Source organism: Carettochelys insculpta, chromosome 1 (genome assembly GCF_033958435.1).
Source record: "Carettochelys insculpta isolate YL-2023 chromosome 1, ASM3395843v1, whole genome shotgun sequence".
Lineage (NCBI taxonomy): Eukaryota > Metazoa > Chordata > Testudines > Carettochelyidae > Carettochelys > Carettochelys insculpta.
The window spans coordinates 217,771,823-217,784,578 of NC_134137.1; the positions used below are offsets into that span (position 1 = coordinate 217,771,823).

A 12,756-nucleotide genomic window follows, 5' to 3' on the forward strand; every position below is an offset into this window, starting at 1 on the left:
AATGGTGAACGTTTAAATAGATAAAAATCTAAAACAATGCTGTGGCCTGGTCTACATGTAAAAATTTGATCAGTGAAGCGGTGTTACCCAGGATTGTTGAGTTAAAACTTGTTCCCTGACCACAGTAGTTAGATTGATTTAATCCCCACCATAGACACAGAGAGGTCTATGGATGGATTCTTCTGTCTACTTAGGCTGCGTCTACACTACAAGCTAAAATCGCCTTCATTAAAATTGATTTTTTTAATGCTGGGTTTTATGAATTTGATTTCGAGCATCCTCACCTTCCTACAGGCTCCCCACAAAATCAACTTATTGCTGCCCACACGCAAGTCACCCAAATCGACTGATGCAGCAGTGTATTGTGGGAACCTATCCCACAGTTCACTGAGCCCTGGAGCATTTTGGGTATTTTCACTGGTGCAGAATGGGGAAAAATATGCCCCACAAGTGGCTATGGGTATCTGACAACATCTTCCTACATTTCATTTCCCTCATTCCCCTGCTGTATTAACCAAACGTCCCTTTTTTCCAGGCGGAGTCTGGCTTGCCTGTACAAGAGATGTGCTTTTTATAAGACAGGAGAGAGGAGTGGTAGTAAAACATTTAGGAAAGGTTAGAAAAAAAAAATTCGGGTTTCCCAACAGACAGGTTTTCAAAACAGAATCCAAAAGCACTGGAGTACATGCTTGATGTTAAGTGGGAAGGAAGGGTCACATAAACCAAGGGCACTCTTAACATCAGCAGGGCCAAAAGCCACTGTGGGCCCAAGGGAAAGACTTGGATCTGGATTTAGACCTCTTGGCAAAGATGATCCTCAGAACAAGAAATGTATGTGTAATTAGACATGGGTATTACACTGAAAATGCAATGGATCATTAAATCAGTTATGGTTCCTTTGGTCGCCTGCCGAAACTCTAGGGCAGGACCCACCGCCTGCCCTGTTACCAGCGGGCCCAGGCTTGGATCTGGGCTTAGGCCTCCTGGCAGAGGAGATCCTCTGAACATGAATTTTCATCCTTGCATCCACTCCAAAATCTGGAAATGTATGTGTAAGTAGTAGACACGGGTGTTACACTGAAAATGCAATGGATCATCAAATCAGTTACGGCTCGGTTGGTCGCTGCAAGCCTTACTTCAAGAACTGTGGTAATTGTAGAGCCACAACATTGCCTTCAGTGGCCTTTCAGTCAAGTCCTTACACAAATTTGGTCTCAAAAGACAGTCACCCTACTGACAAAGTTTTCTCTTCTGTTGACTGAAAAGGCCTCCAGGTGCCCCAGGGGACACCCTGTCCACAGTAATCAGTGCTCTATGGCGCCTGCCTCCGGTCCGTCTTAAAGTTGCTGGGAACCCAGGAAATCTTGTGTCAAGAGCCACCACCTGCCCCTATGTCCAGTGGGCCCAGAGGAGAGTCTTGGCTCTGTATTTAGACCTCCTGACAAACAAGATCCTCAGAGAAATAATTTGCGCCCTTGCACCCAATCCATAATCTAGAAACGTACATCTAAGTTACACTACGTGTCCATGTGATTAACTTTTGATGGCACTTCCTGTGCCTGTGGGAAACCATGGGTTAATTACGGAGGAGTCTGACAAACGACTGCCCCGTTGGACTGAGTACACTTTAAATCCTTTAATGATGATCTACTGGAAGACAAGTCTGGTCCCACCCCCCTGCCTCTGGGCATGTAATGCTCTTAAACCAGCCCCTGAATATTAGGTGCCAAGGGAGACTTTTCCCCAGTAGCTGCCAGCACCTGAATATCTCAGCTGCTGGAGACTTCCCCCTTGTGACTGGCAGCCCTCAAAAATCTTTGCTGCTGAGGGAGACTTGCCCCAGATGGCTGCAAGACCCCCCCCCCCCGCCCCCGATAGCTACTAATGTATCAATATCTTAGCCATCGAGGGAGACTTACCCCGGGCAGCTCCAGGACACTCACCATGCATAAGCTGCCTGGCAGCATGTCCAGTGCATCCTTTTATTGGTTCAGGGTCAAGTCACGTGATGCAGCTGGGCGGGGGGAAAGTTCCAGACTGCGTGTTGCCTCTGGGGGAGGAAAGGGAGGGGATGTTGTGGGGCAGGACAAAATGTAAAGTGCTGAAAAGAAGTTTCTTGTCTTATCATACAAGCACGACCCCCACCTACACACTAGCTGCCACGTGGTGCGGGGAGGAGGGCAGCTAGCAGGGGTATCCACAGACCGCACAGCAGCACTGATAGCAAAGAAAGAGAAGATTTTTCAGCCTTTCATACAACCATGACATCACAGCCATGGGCTTCCAGGTGCCGAATTGAAATGGTCTTCTTTTTGCCTAATTCCTGTGCACCTGACAGCAGTGGAAATTATAGATGCCAGAGTGGGGAACTCTGGGGCATATACAGGACATCTCTGGAGGCTAATGACGTGGCGCTTCCTCACTACCCTTCATTCAGAATTTTAGATTCAACCTGACTGCTACAACTGTTTATATATATATGTAGAGAGAGTTTCTTTATATTAACAATGTACAAATAAAACCGTTTGACGTACCCAGTACTTCCAGATTCAAATGCCATCTACAAATAGCATTGAGAAGATTCTGTAGGTATGAAGAGAAGATGGGCAATACAGCAAACTTCATTACTTGGGGTCCCATACCTCTGCGCTCACATCTTCACCGTCCTCCAGCCATGCCTGCATAGTATGGCTATGTCTAGATGGTGCCCTAACCTTGAAATAGGCTATTTCAAAATATCCCTCAACTCGTACAATGAGGTTCACAGGGATGCTGCAATGGTGCGCCCCTTATCTTGAAAACTGTGAGACAGAGGGCACATTGCATAGATATGGACAGCTATTTCTGGATCATTTTGTATCCTGAAATAGAGCCCACCACCTAGATATAGCCTCTGTGTTCTCCAGGATGACAATATGAGCTACAAGTAATAATGCATGTAATACTTCATGGGGATTAAGTATGTCTTGGGCAAAGTGAGAAGTGTTTGGCTATTAATCTGTATACTTTTGCATGTGTAAAATGGTGCGTGGCAGTTTGCATCCGTTGTTAAGAAAGCATGTGGTTGTAGTCTCATGGCATAATATTTTAAAATCTGAAACTTTTCTCTTACATTGAAGCCTCAAAACCTAACACCTTTATAAAACTGGCATTCCTTTAAACTTCCTTATTCCAGTTTAGAGACATTTTAAAAGCTTAAGGTAAAGTAGGCATAGAATTGATAGTTTCAAGCATGTTTTCTGTATCTAACAGGTGTTCTTTTCGCATTTTAGATGTAATGTGTGTGGCAAAGAATTCTATGAGAAAGCTTTGTATAGAAGACATGTAAAGAAAGCCACACATGGGAAGAAAGGGAGAGCCAAGCAAAATCTGGAACGTGTGTGTGAGCACTGTGGAAGAAAATTTACCCAACTGCGAGAATACAGAAGACACATGAACAATCATGAAGGTACACAGAAAATAAATTATTTTGTCCTTTCTATAAAAAGACTAGTATTCTAAAAATATGTTAGGGTCCGCATGAGTGTTGAGCCATCAGTAAGTAGTTCTAGATCATCTAGTCAGCAGAAGGTGGCTTTACATTCATCCTCTTTAACATATGTCTAGCAGCTTCTAAAAGTAGACCTTAGAATCCTTCTAAAACCTTCCAGCACCTATCATGCAGACAGAAAAGATGTGTTCTCAGTATTCTTATTGAAGGATTGTAATAAAAACACATTTTCAGAAGCCTCTGTGAGACTCCGTTAGTTTTGTTTATGTGGCAAGGAGTCAATATTGTGCCACAATTATGAAAATATTCAACTGTGACTGCTTCCCTGCCAAAAAAAAAAAAAAATGATCAAGAGTATGAGAGATTGTAAACTCCCAAAAATACTGTTTCCTTTTTGTGGACTGAAATCTGTCAGTTCATTAGTTTATAGTGGAGACTAAAACCTTTAAGCATATTTGGGAAAATAACACAGTTTTATACAGTTCCAATATAGGTGTAAGCATTTCATAAGTAAGGTTAGACATGCCTGGGAATAACTGACTAATCTATATACTTCTGTATACAAGTTGCTATCTGGAGGGGAAATGCAGAATGGGAGACATGGATGTAAGAGGGAGACTCTGCACCTCAGCACTCTAAGGACACGTGCGCACGCACACACACACACACACAGTATAGAAGTCTTTTCAGCTACTATATAAAGCATTCAAAATATGCAAATTTACTTAATTTCTCCTTTTGCTCTGCTATGACTAGCAATTGTGTTTCATGATTACCTATTAAAACAGTAGTTTTCTACTTTTTTTAACTGCAAGTTCCTAAAATATTTTAAATGCATGTGTGGACCCCTTCGGAAATCTTAGACATAGACTGTGGATCTCTAGGGGTCCACTGACCATAGGTTCTATGGTAACAACTACCATTTGCTGACTCTTTAGGCATACTGTATGGACCCGCAGGTGTACCTCCCCCAGGCGATAGGCTGAAAACTACTGTATTAGAATGTTGTCTGTTCTGGCTGCAATTTCTCATTTTTATTTACACATATACATAAAAGTTATTTTTTTTTCCAGGTGTTAAGCCTTTTGAATGTCTGACTTGCGGAGTAGCCTGGGCTGATGCACGTTCCTTGAAACGTCATGTGAGGACGCATACCGGAGAACGACCGTATGTCTGTCCTGTGTGCAATGAAGCTTACATAGATGCCAGGACGCTACGGAAGCATATGACCAAGTTTCACAGGGATTATGTACCTTGCAAAATTATGCTGGAAAAGGATACCCTGCAATTTCATAACCAGGGGACACAGGTGGAACATGCCATCAGTATTTTAACAGCGGACATGCAAGAACAAGAAGCAGAGATTAGCATTGGCAGTGAGGAGATTGAGACTGTGGTAGTGACTGGAGAAACAATTGAAGCTATTGGAGCTGTGGCAGCTACTGAGGAATGTACATCAGTATCCACCCTTTCTGACCAAAGCATCATGCAGGTGGTGAATTATGTATTGGCACAACAGCAAGGACAGAAAATAGCTGAAGTTTCACAAGCCATTGAAACTGTAAAAGTTGAAGTGGCCCACATTTCAGAAACAGAGTGAACAACATTTCTGATGGAGAGAGCAAGAAGGGTGTACAGTATTGTCATGCAAAAACCTAAGTATTAACTGTGAGTATTTGAGGCTTACAGTAATACTGACTTTCAGATATTGAATCTTCGCTATTGAGTGTCTTGGCTGTAGAATGGTATCGCACAATGTTTTGCAGGGTTGGGGGCAAAGTAAAATTGCAGATACTTTGGTGGAGAGCAAGAATTGAAAGACTGATATCTACACCAGTCATCAATTAGTACAGAAAGGTCTAAAATAAAACATTTCCCATATAATGGCATGAAGTGTCATGTTGTAAATTTTTATAAACTTTTACAATGAAGCTGTGCTAGAACTGTTCAGCTGTTTCAGTAACAATTTTGCTTTTGTATTAATATGTATATTATCAGGGTCCGTGAATGAAGTTCAAATGATAGGTTCTGTCCTTTTTTCTTTCACTCCCCAAATCGGGATGTTGGACTGCTGTGGACTGCGTGTTGCCTTGTGAGGGGCTACAAACCTGTTATGGGATCTTTGGCCTTTTGGAAGACTTGCTAACTGTGTATAAAGCTACAAAGTGTGCTCCAGGAATTTTTCAAAATTAATTTAAACTCCTCAGGACTGTGGCAGGTCAGTGCACTCAAGGATCCTGTAAGCCATTGTGAAATGATTTGCCTAACCATGTAACTGCAACCAGATTTACTTGGTGAGGTCCATTGGGGTCTGGGGAAGAATTGCTGTTACTGGGGAGCAGTTTCTAATAGCATAATGGGATCAATAGGGCTACTGGTGTAAGTAACTGCTCTTCAGTGAAAATAAAGCAGGTTAGTCTGGCCATATATGTGCAACCCTGTGTAATTTATTTTGCTAATTGTTTAGTTGTGCAAGCAAAGCTTTATACTGCTTCGTTGTATTTACCCATGGCAGGCAAACTAATGATGGATGTAGAAATCATTTAATTTTGTATTAAATTTATGTGGAAATTTCCACATGCAGAAAGATGAGTGTAATTGGGTGCAATTCTTTGTGAATGGGATACTGTAGAAATCATCTGGTTTTACAACTACAGAATCACTGAGAATTGGCCTGGAGTATGGTGGGACTTAGTAATTCAAAAACAAAACAGGCAAGGTAGCATTAAGACTGAATAATGTGAACATCATATCATGTTAAAAACTAAATTTGTGAAAACATGCTGGAAATCACCAAAGGCACCACAACTCCATGGAAACACATTTAAGGCAGTGAATGAAGTTAAGTCGCATCTTTGTGGAGGAACTGCTATTTCTGTAGGTTGTGTTAAAATGTAGAAATATTTGCCCTAATATTAAAGAAATCCTTTGCAATGAAGTTACTCATATCTTGTTCAGTGACTGTATAATTCCCCTGGCTTTTGCCGTCTCTCACTCTCTCCCCCAAACTTCACTAATTTTTCATGTTTAATAAAATCATTGCATCATGGCCTTACTCACTCTTCTGTATGAAGTGAGACCTTCCAATCCACTTTTGTGTGTATTAAAGAAACACACTTGTTTAGTATATTTTGAAATTGTCTTTCAGTAAGATACAGCTCTACCATGAAACCAACTGAAGTATAGCAATGAGAGAGAGACAGGGTCATCTAATCAATACACACAACAAAAGAAAAATGAATGACTTAAGTACATGAGGATAACTGAAACCACCTTAGAACTAGTATCCTTTTATTAGTTTCAGCCTGTGATGTTATAATCTACTCTCATTCTGTAACATGCATAATTCAGGCACTTAAACACAGGATGTATATGTAGTTTTGAGTTCATATTCTGACAGCATAACAGCTTGTACTGCGAAAGTATTCACTGGGCACAAGACCACTGGTACCTGTTAGATACACTTAAGAAACTGTAATACAACAATTTTCTTGTGCCATTCTATGAAACTGGCTCATACACATTAACAAAATGTGGGGTGGAGTCCCTGACAAGGTGTCTAGCTCATCTGAGTTAATGTTTTTGTATGTGTTTCATCACTTAGTTGTAAGATCTCAATTTAGTAGGCTGTAAAGCAGACCGTTTCTGTGTATTTTGCATACATATGGCTAAGCTACTGTTGAAAACATTTACCTTTTAAAAAAGCAATAACTTACTAATGACATTGAGCTTCTGCCTTGGGCCCGAACTGAGTGGTAGGTTACAAATGTAGATCAAAAGATCAAAATGTATTCTGGAAGAACCAAAAATGATGGTGATTTCATGTTATTCACCCACATTTTGCAACCCCTTATTATTGTGCTAGTCTCTAAAAATTGCAATGGAGTAAAACTGCACAAAACACACACTTGAAAAAATACTGCTAATTGTATTTTCTGCAACACTCGTATACTCAAGTACTCGGGAGAGATCAGTCCATCATAATATGAACTAAAAACCAGAGGTAAGTGTTAACAGTTCTTATAGCCATTGTGTATAAGAACTTAAAGCCCATTTTAATACAGTTAGGTAAATTTCCAAATTTTTTCAGTAATATTAATTTAGGCATAAGTATATATTGATAAAGTTGTGAGGAAACGTGTTCTGGACAACTATTTGTAAATATTGTTTAGAAAGTCAATTGTATATTCACTGTGCTACCTTACGACACAGTACTTGCTAGCACTTTCATTAATCCTTGAGTACTTACATTTATCCACCTCTTTGGAGACAAAGGAATTTGTTGAATTTAAAACAAGTGTAATGCTTTCAATAAGAATGAAAATGTTTTAATTGGCTTTATGACCTGCCATTCAATGAAATTACAAAAATGTTTCATAGACAAAAAAAAAATTAAGAATATGAAAGTTAGAGGCTATGGCAGCTCTTCCTTATAACACAGTTGTGCCTTATTTTTTCAGAATGGCATACGGTAATTAGGGAGTATCATTTAGCCTTGCTTCTCCTGAATTTGTGAGGTTGCCTTTATTATCTTCTTTTAAATACACCTCTTAAATTACTAGTTTGAGAGGTTATCACCCTACCACAATTTGTGAAGTCAGGCCATAAACATGAGCATGTAAGAGTATTGAAGCTAGATATTTTGTCTGTAATAACTCATGAGAAACTCAGTCCATTTTTGAAGTGTTCCTACTAAATTCCTGGATATAGTGAATTAAACATCTTTGGTTTGTACATTTGGTTGTTTTTTGTGTTAGATGTATACAGTTCTGGTTATTTGTCACTAAATAATTGATCTTTGCCATTAATTCTTTTAAACAACTTTCTTTTCACAAAGAGTGCAACCCAGAATTTTATTATTTTGTGGCTTTTTTTATTCTGTGACTACAGAATTCATGTTTAATTGTAAACTACAGAAGGGCCTCAGATACTGTATTGCAGCGAAATACAGGCAAATGGCAGTTTTTGACTCTCTTCTTCTCTGCCTGTCCTCGACTGCACTGCGACAGGACTTCTCAAATTGCGCTACTCCTCCCTGATTACTTTTCTTCACTGGGCACAGTCTTGGGCAAGGTTCTCCCAAGTGTCGACACTGGTGCTGCACTTTCATGTGTGTCTTCAGTGTGTCCTTATCTCACTTACGCTGGCCCCCCAACATTCCTCTGTCCTTCCTCCAATTCAGAAAACAATCTGTTTTGGGAAGCGCTGATCAGCCATCCGAACCACGTGACCAGTCCAACAAAGTTGTTGATGAATGATAATGGTTTCAATGCTGATCATGGTCGCCTCTTCCAGGATGCTAGTAGTGTTCATGTGCCTATCCTCCCCAGAGATATTTAGGATTCTCCTGAGGCAGCATTGATGATATTGTTGAAGTACCTTCAAATGATGCTTGTATGTTGTCCAGGTTTCACATGCATATAGTAGTGTTGGCGTAACCACTGCACAGTATACAAGGAGCTTAGTCTTGGGAGGAGGGTCCTGGTTCTCGAAGACCATTTGTTTCAGGCAGGTGAAAGCGGAGCTTGCATGGCTGAGATGGTGCTGGATTTCCACATCAATGTTCACTTTAGCAGAAAGATCACTTCCAAGGTCTGGGAGTTGCTCCACTTTTTCCAGCTGTTCTCCATTGACTTCAATAAAAGGTGCATGAGTAGTCCAGTTGGTGGAGCACTGTGGTCTTTCTGTTGTTCAGTGTGAGGCCCAGATTCTCATTATGTTTCAGCAAAGGCACTGAAGATGATCTGAAGGGCTGTGCAAGAGAGAGGAACAACCATGTTGTCATCCACATACTGGAGCTCCATGATTGAGTTCGTGGAAGTGTTGCTTTTAGTCTGCCATCTTCTGTGATTGATTGAAAAGCTTCCCAAGCATTCTATAGGCAATCTTTACACCATCTGGAAGCTTGCCATTAATGAAGTGGAGGGTCATGGCAATAAAGACACAAAACAGTGGTGGGGCAATAACACAGCCTTGCTTGACACCTATTTTGACCTCAAAGGTGACGCTTTGGGCTCTGTTGTTGCTCAGTACTGTGGCAGACATGTTGTCGTGAAGCAGCCTTAAAATGCTAATGAATTTTTTGGGGTTTTGGAGAAGACTACCTTTGAGTGGATGGTCCACAGGGCACTACAACTGATTGAGTTGAATGCTTTGGTCAGGTCGATGAAATTCATATATGACTGGGTTGCGCTCTCAACATTTTTCTTGCAGTTGCTGGGCACTGAAGATTGTCTGCTGTTTCTTGGAATGGTCAGAAGCCGCACTGGGACTCTTGGAAGATTTCTTCTGAGAGTGGCAGGAGTCAGTTTGCAAGGATTGGAGCTAAGATTTTTCCCTGCTGTTGGTTGGAGGTAGATGCCATGGCAGTTTCCACAGTCCGACTTGTCGCCCTTCTCGGAAAGGCTAACTATCAGTGTCTCTGAAATCTTGTGGTATCTGTTCCCTATCCAGACCTGGGCAAGCAGGAGGTGGAGCTGTTTGTAAATCTCTGGCCCACCTTCCTCAAAGACTTCGGTGGGCATTCCATCTAGTCCAGTTGACTTGTTGCATTTCATTGCTTTGATGGCAGCTTGGACCGCACTCAGTGTGGGAAGTGTTCCAAGATCATCGCTAGGTGGTTGCTGAGGGATTTGGTAAAGGGATTCTAAGACCATGGTGGAGGGGTGGTTCAAGAGCTCATTATAGTGCTCCCTCCAACAAGAAGCAATGGCTTCATTGTCTTTCAAGAGCTGGGTACCATCCTTTGATCACAGGGTTTGATTCCATGGTTTCTGGGTCCATAAACAGTTTTGTTAGCACTGTAGAAACCTCTTGTATTGTCTGTGAAATGCTGAAATTCTCATGCCTTCTCAGTCCACCACTTTTTCCAGAGTCCTTGTTTTACATTGCACTTCTACCTTGGAATGCGCTTGTCTTTTTGTGTCATGCAATTGATGTCACTTTGCGAGGCTCTAAAAGCCTTCCTTATTTGCCTCAATCAAGCGTTCAGTTCCCACATTGTTCTCATCAAACTAGGTGCTTCCTGGTCTGGTAGCTAGTGTTTTCTCCACAAGCTCCAATGATGGCATTTTTCAATTGACACCTGTTTTTTTCCACATCTTCAAGGGTGTACTGCTAGCAGCTTCCTTTGGAGAATTATCTGGAAGTCACTTGGTCTGATGGATCCTTCAAGCCTGTACACTGATCTTTTGTCAGATGTCTTTCTTCTGACTTCTCCGTTTGGTGACAATCCTCATTGCCATTGCGGATTGAATAAGGCAGTGATCAGTCCAGTCATCATCAGCACTGGTCATTGCACGTGTGAGAAGGACATCGCACTGATCTCAAGCATATACAACAGTCTGAGGTGCCGATGCTTTGATCAAGAATGTTGCCCTGAGGTCTTAAGTTTGTTTTTCTGGTGGAACAGGGTGTTTGTGATGACTAGTTCATGTTCCACACATGTTGTAAGGAGGAGCACTCCATTGGAGTTGCTTGTGCTGACTACTCCTTTCCCAATGGTTGTCTGACAGAGATCTGTCTCTTCTGACCCTGGCATTGAAATCCCCAAGAGAATAATTTTGTCGTCTTTGGGTATGTTTTTCAGGACCGTCTCTGGTTGGATGTAGAACTTCTCCTTCACATCTTCTATATCTGGAGTTGGTGTGTAAGCACTGATGACAGTTGCCTGTTTGGTTTTTGGCAAGCCTGAACCAGAGTTATGAGATGCTCATTGGTGCCAAAAGGGACTTCATGTAGAATCTTTGTTAGTTTGTTTTTTATGGCAAATCCTATTCCATGAATTTGTTTTTCTACTTTTGGGGCTCCTTTCCACAAAATGTGTACCCTCCGCTGCCGCCTTAGCTGTTCTTCTGGTCTGTGTGCTTCTGCCAGGGCAGCGATATTGATGTTCAATCATGGCAGCTCACGTATGTGAAGGGCCAGAGGTCTTTTTCTGGTCACTCACTGTCTGGGTTGTCTAGTAGTCTGAATATTCCACATTCCAACGTTAAATGTTCAATTTCAACCGCATGGAGGTGAACCCACTGGATGTGGTTATCCAGTCAGGGGGACTGAGGTTGACTGTTTTTATGGCACCTTTAAAGCCCCCCTCAACATGTGAGGTGAGCAAAGTAGATCCTAAATAGGGCTGCTCAATCACGGATGCAGCAGCTGAATTGTTCTACCACCTCAGTACTTGAAACGGAATGACTGATACATACATCCCCTACCTTCCTGCTCGTTCATGACTAAAAGCTTTGATTGCACAGTCCTGCTCCCCTCGCCATTTCCCAGTTGCTGTAGGACCTAAGTTTAGGAGAGTAGTACAGAGGAAGAAGCCTGTGCCAGACTTCTAATGTGGGGTGACTGTTGGACTGCAGCCACCACAAGAACCTGAGTGTTCTAACCATCAAGAACAAAGGGCATGGGAGTCTCCTGTCCGCTACAGCTGTTGTAGCATTGCCTTTCCTATCCTCTGCCTGTTCTGCTGTTGAGGACTTTTAGAATAATTCTTTGTCTGGAGCCTCCCCCCTTGATCTTGCTGCCATGAGTGACCCTGCTGGGAGTACAAGATTCCCTGTAGCATCACACTCAAGTTCACTGGAACACACAAACCCACTCACCATGACAAGGGTGGTATCAAATATGAACCACAGGATAACCCTATCTACAGAATTTAGGGAAGGGAGGAGAGTTCTTCACACATGGTTGGCTGGCTACTATCTGCTGAGGAATTTGCTAGATAAGGGATTTTCAATGAAAGGGGTCTTTCTAGGAAAGCACAGCTAGCTAGACCAAATTTGAGTAAATGTGAATTTCAACTTGTTAAAGGGGGGGGGTGTCTCTTTTTATATATTGTAGGGGGGGAGCATAATTCAAAAGTTGAGAACCCTTCTTTACATAATTTTGCTCCAGTAAAGAATAAAATTGCAAGGCACATAGAAGAGCACGAATTGTTGGGCAAAAGTCAGCATGGTTTCTGCAGAGGGAAGTTGTGTCTAACTAATCTACTAGAATTCTTTGAAGGGGTTAATAAACATGCGGACAAGGGGCACCCAGTGGACATAATATACCTAGATTTCCAGAAAGCCTTTGACACAGTCCCACACCAAAGGCTTTTATGTAAATTAGGCAGTTATGGGATAGGAGGAAAGATCCTTTCATGGATCGGGAATTGGTTAAAAGACAGAAAACAAAGGGTGGGAATAAATGGTAAATTTTCACAATGGAGGGGGGTAACTAGTGGTGTTCCCCAGGGGTCAGTCCTGGGACCGATCCTGTTC

The 12,756-nt window shown here is 41.9% G+C and overlaps 1 protein-coding gene across 2 annotated transcripts in view; it reads left to right on the forward strand.

The window, feature by feature from the left end:
• Nucleotides 1–12,716, forward strand: part of ZBTB11 (zinc finger and BTB domain containing 11) — a 49,957-nt gene extending 37,241 nt beyond the window's left edge. For both annotated transcript variants that reach the window (XM_074999108.1, XM_074999117.1), the window contains exons 10-11: nucleotides 3,273–3,448; nucleotides 4,564–12,716. In XM_074999108.1, coding sequence (XP_074855209.1) covers nucleotides 3,273–3,448; nucleotides 4,564–5,090 — 703 coding nt within the window. In that variant the 3' untranslated portion in view covers nucleotides 5,091–12,716. The remainder of the gene's footprint in view (nucleotides 1–3,272; nucleotides 3,449–4,563) is intronic.
• Nucleotides 12,717–12,756: the final 40 nt, after the last annotated feature.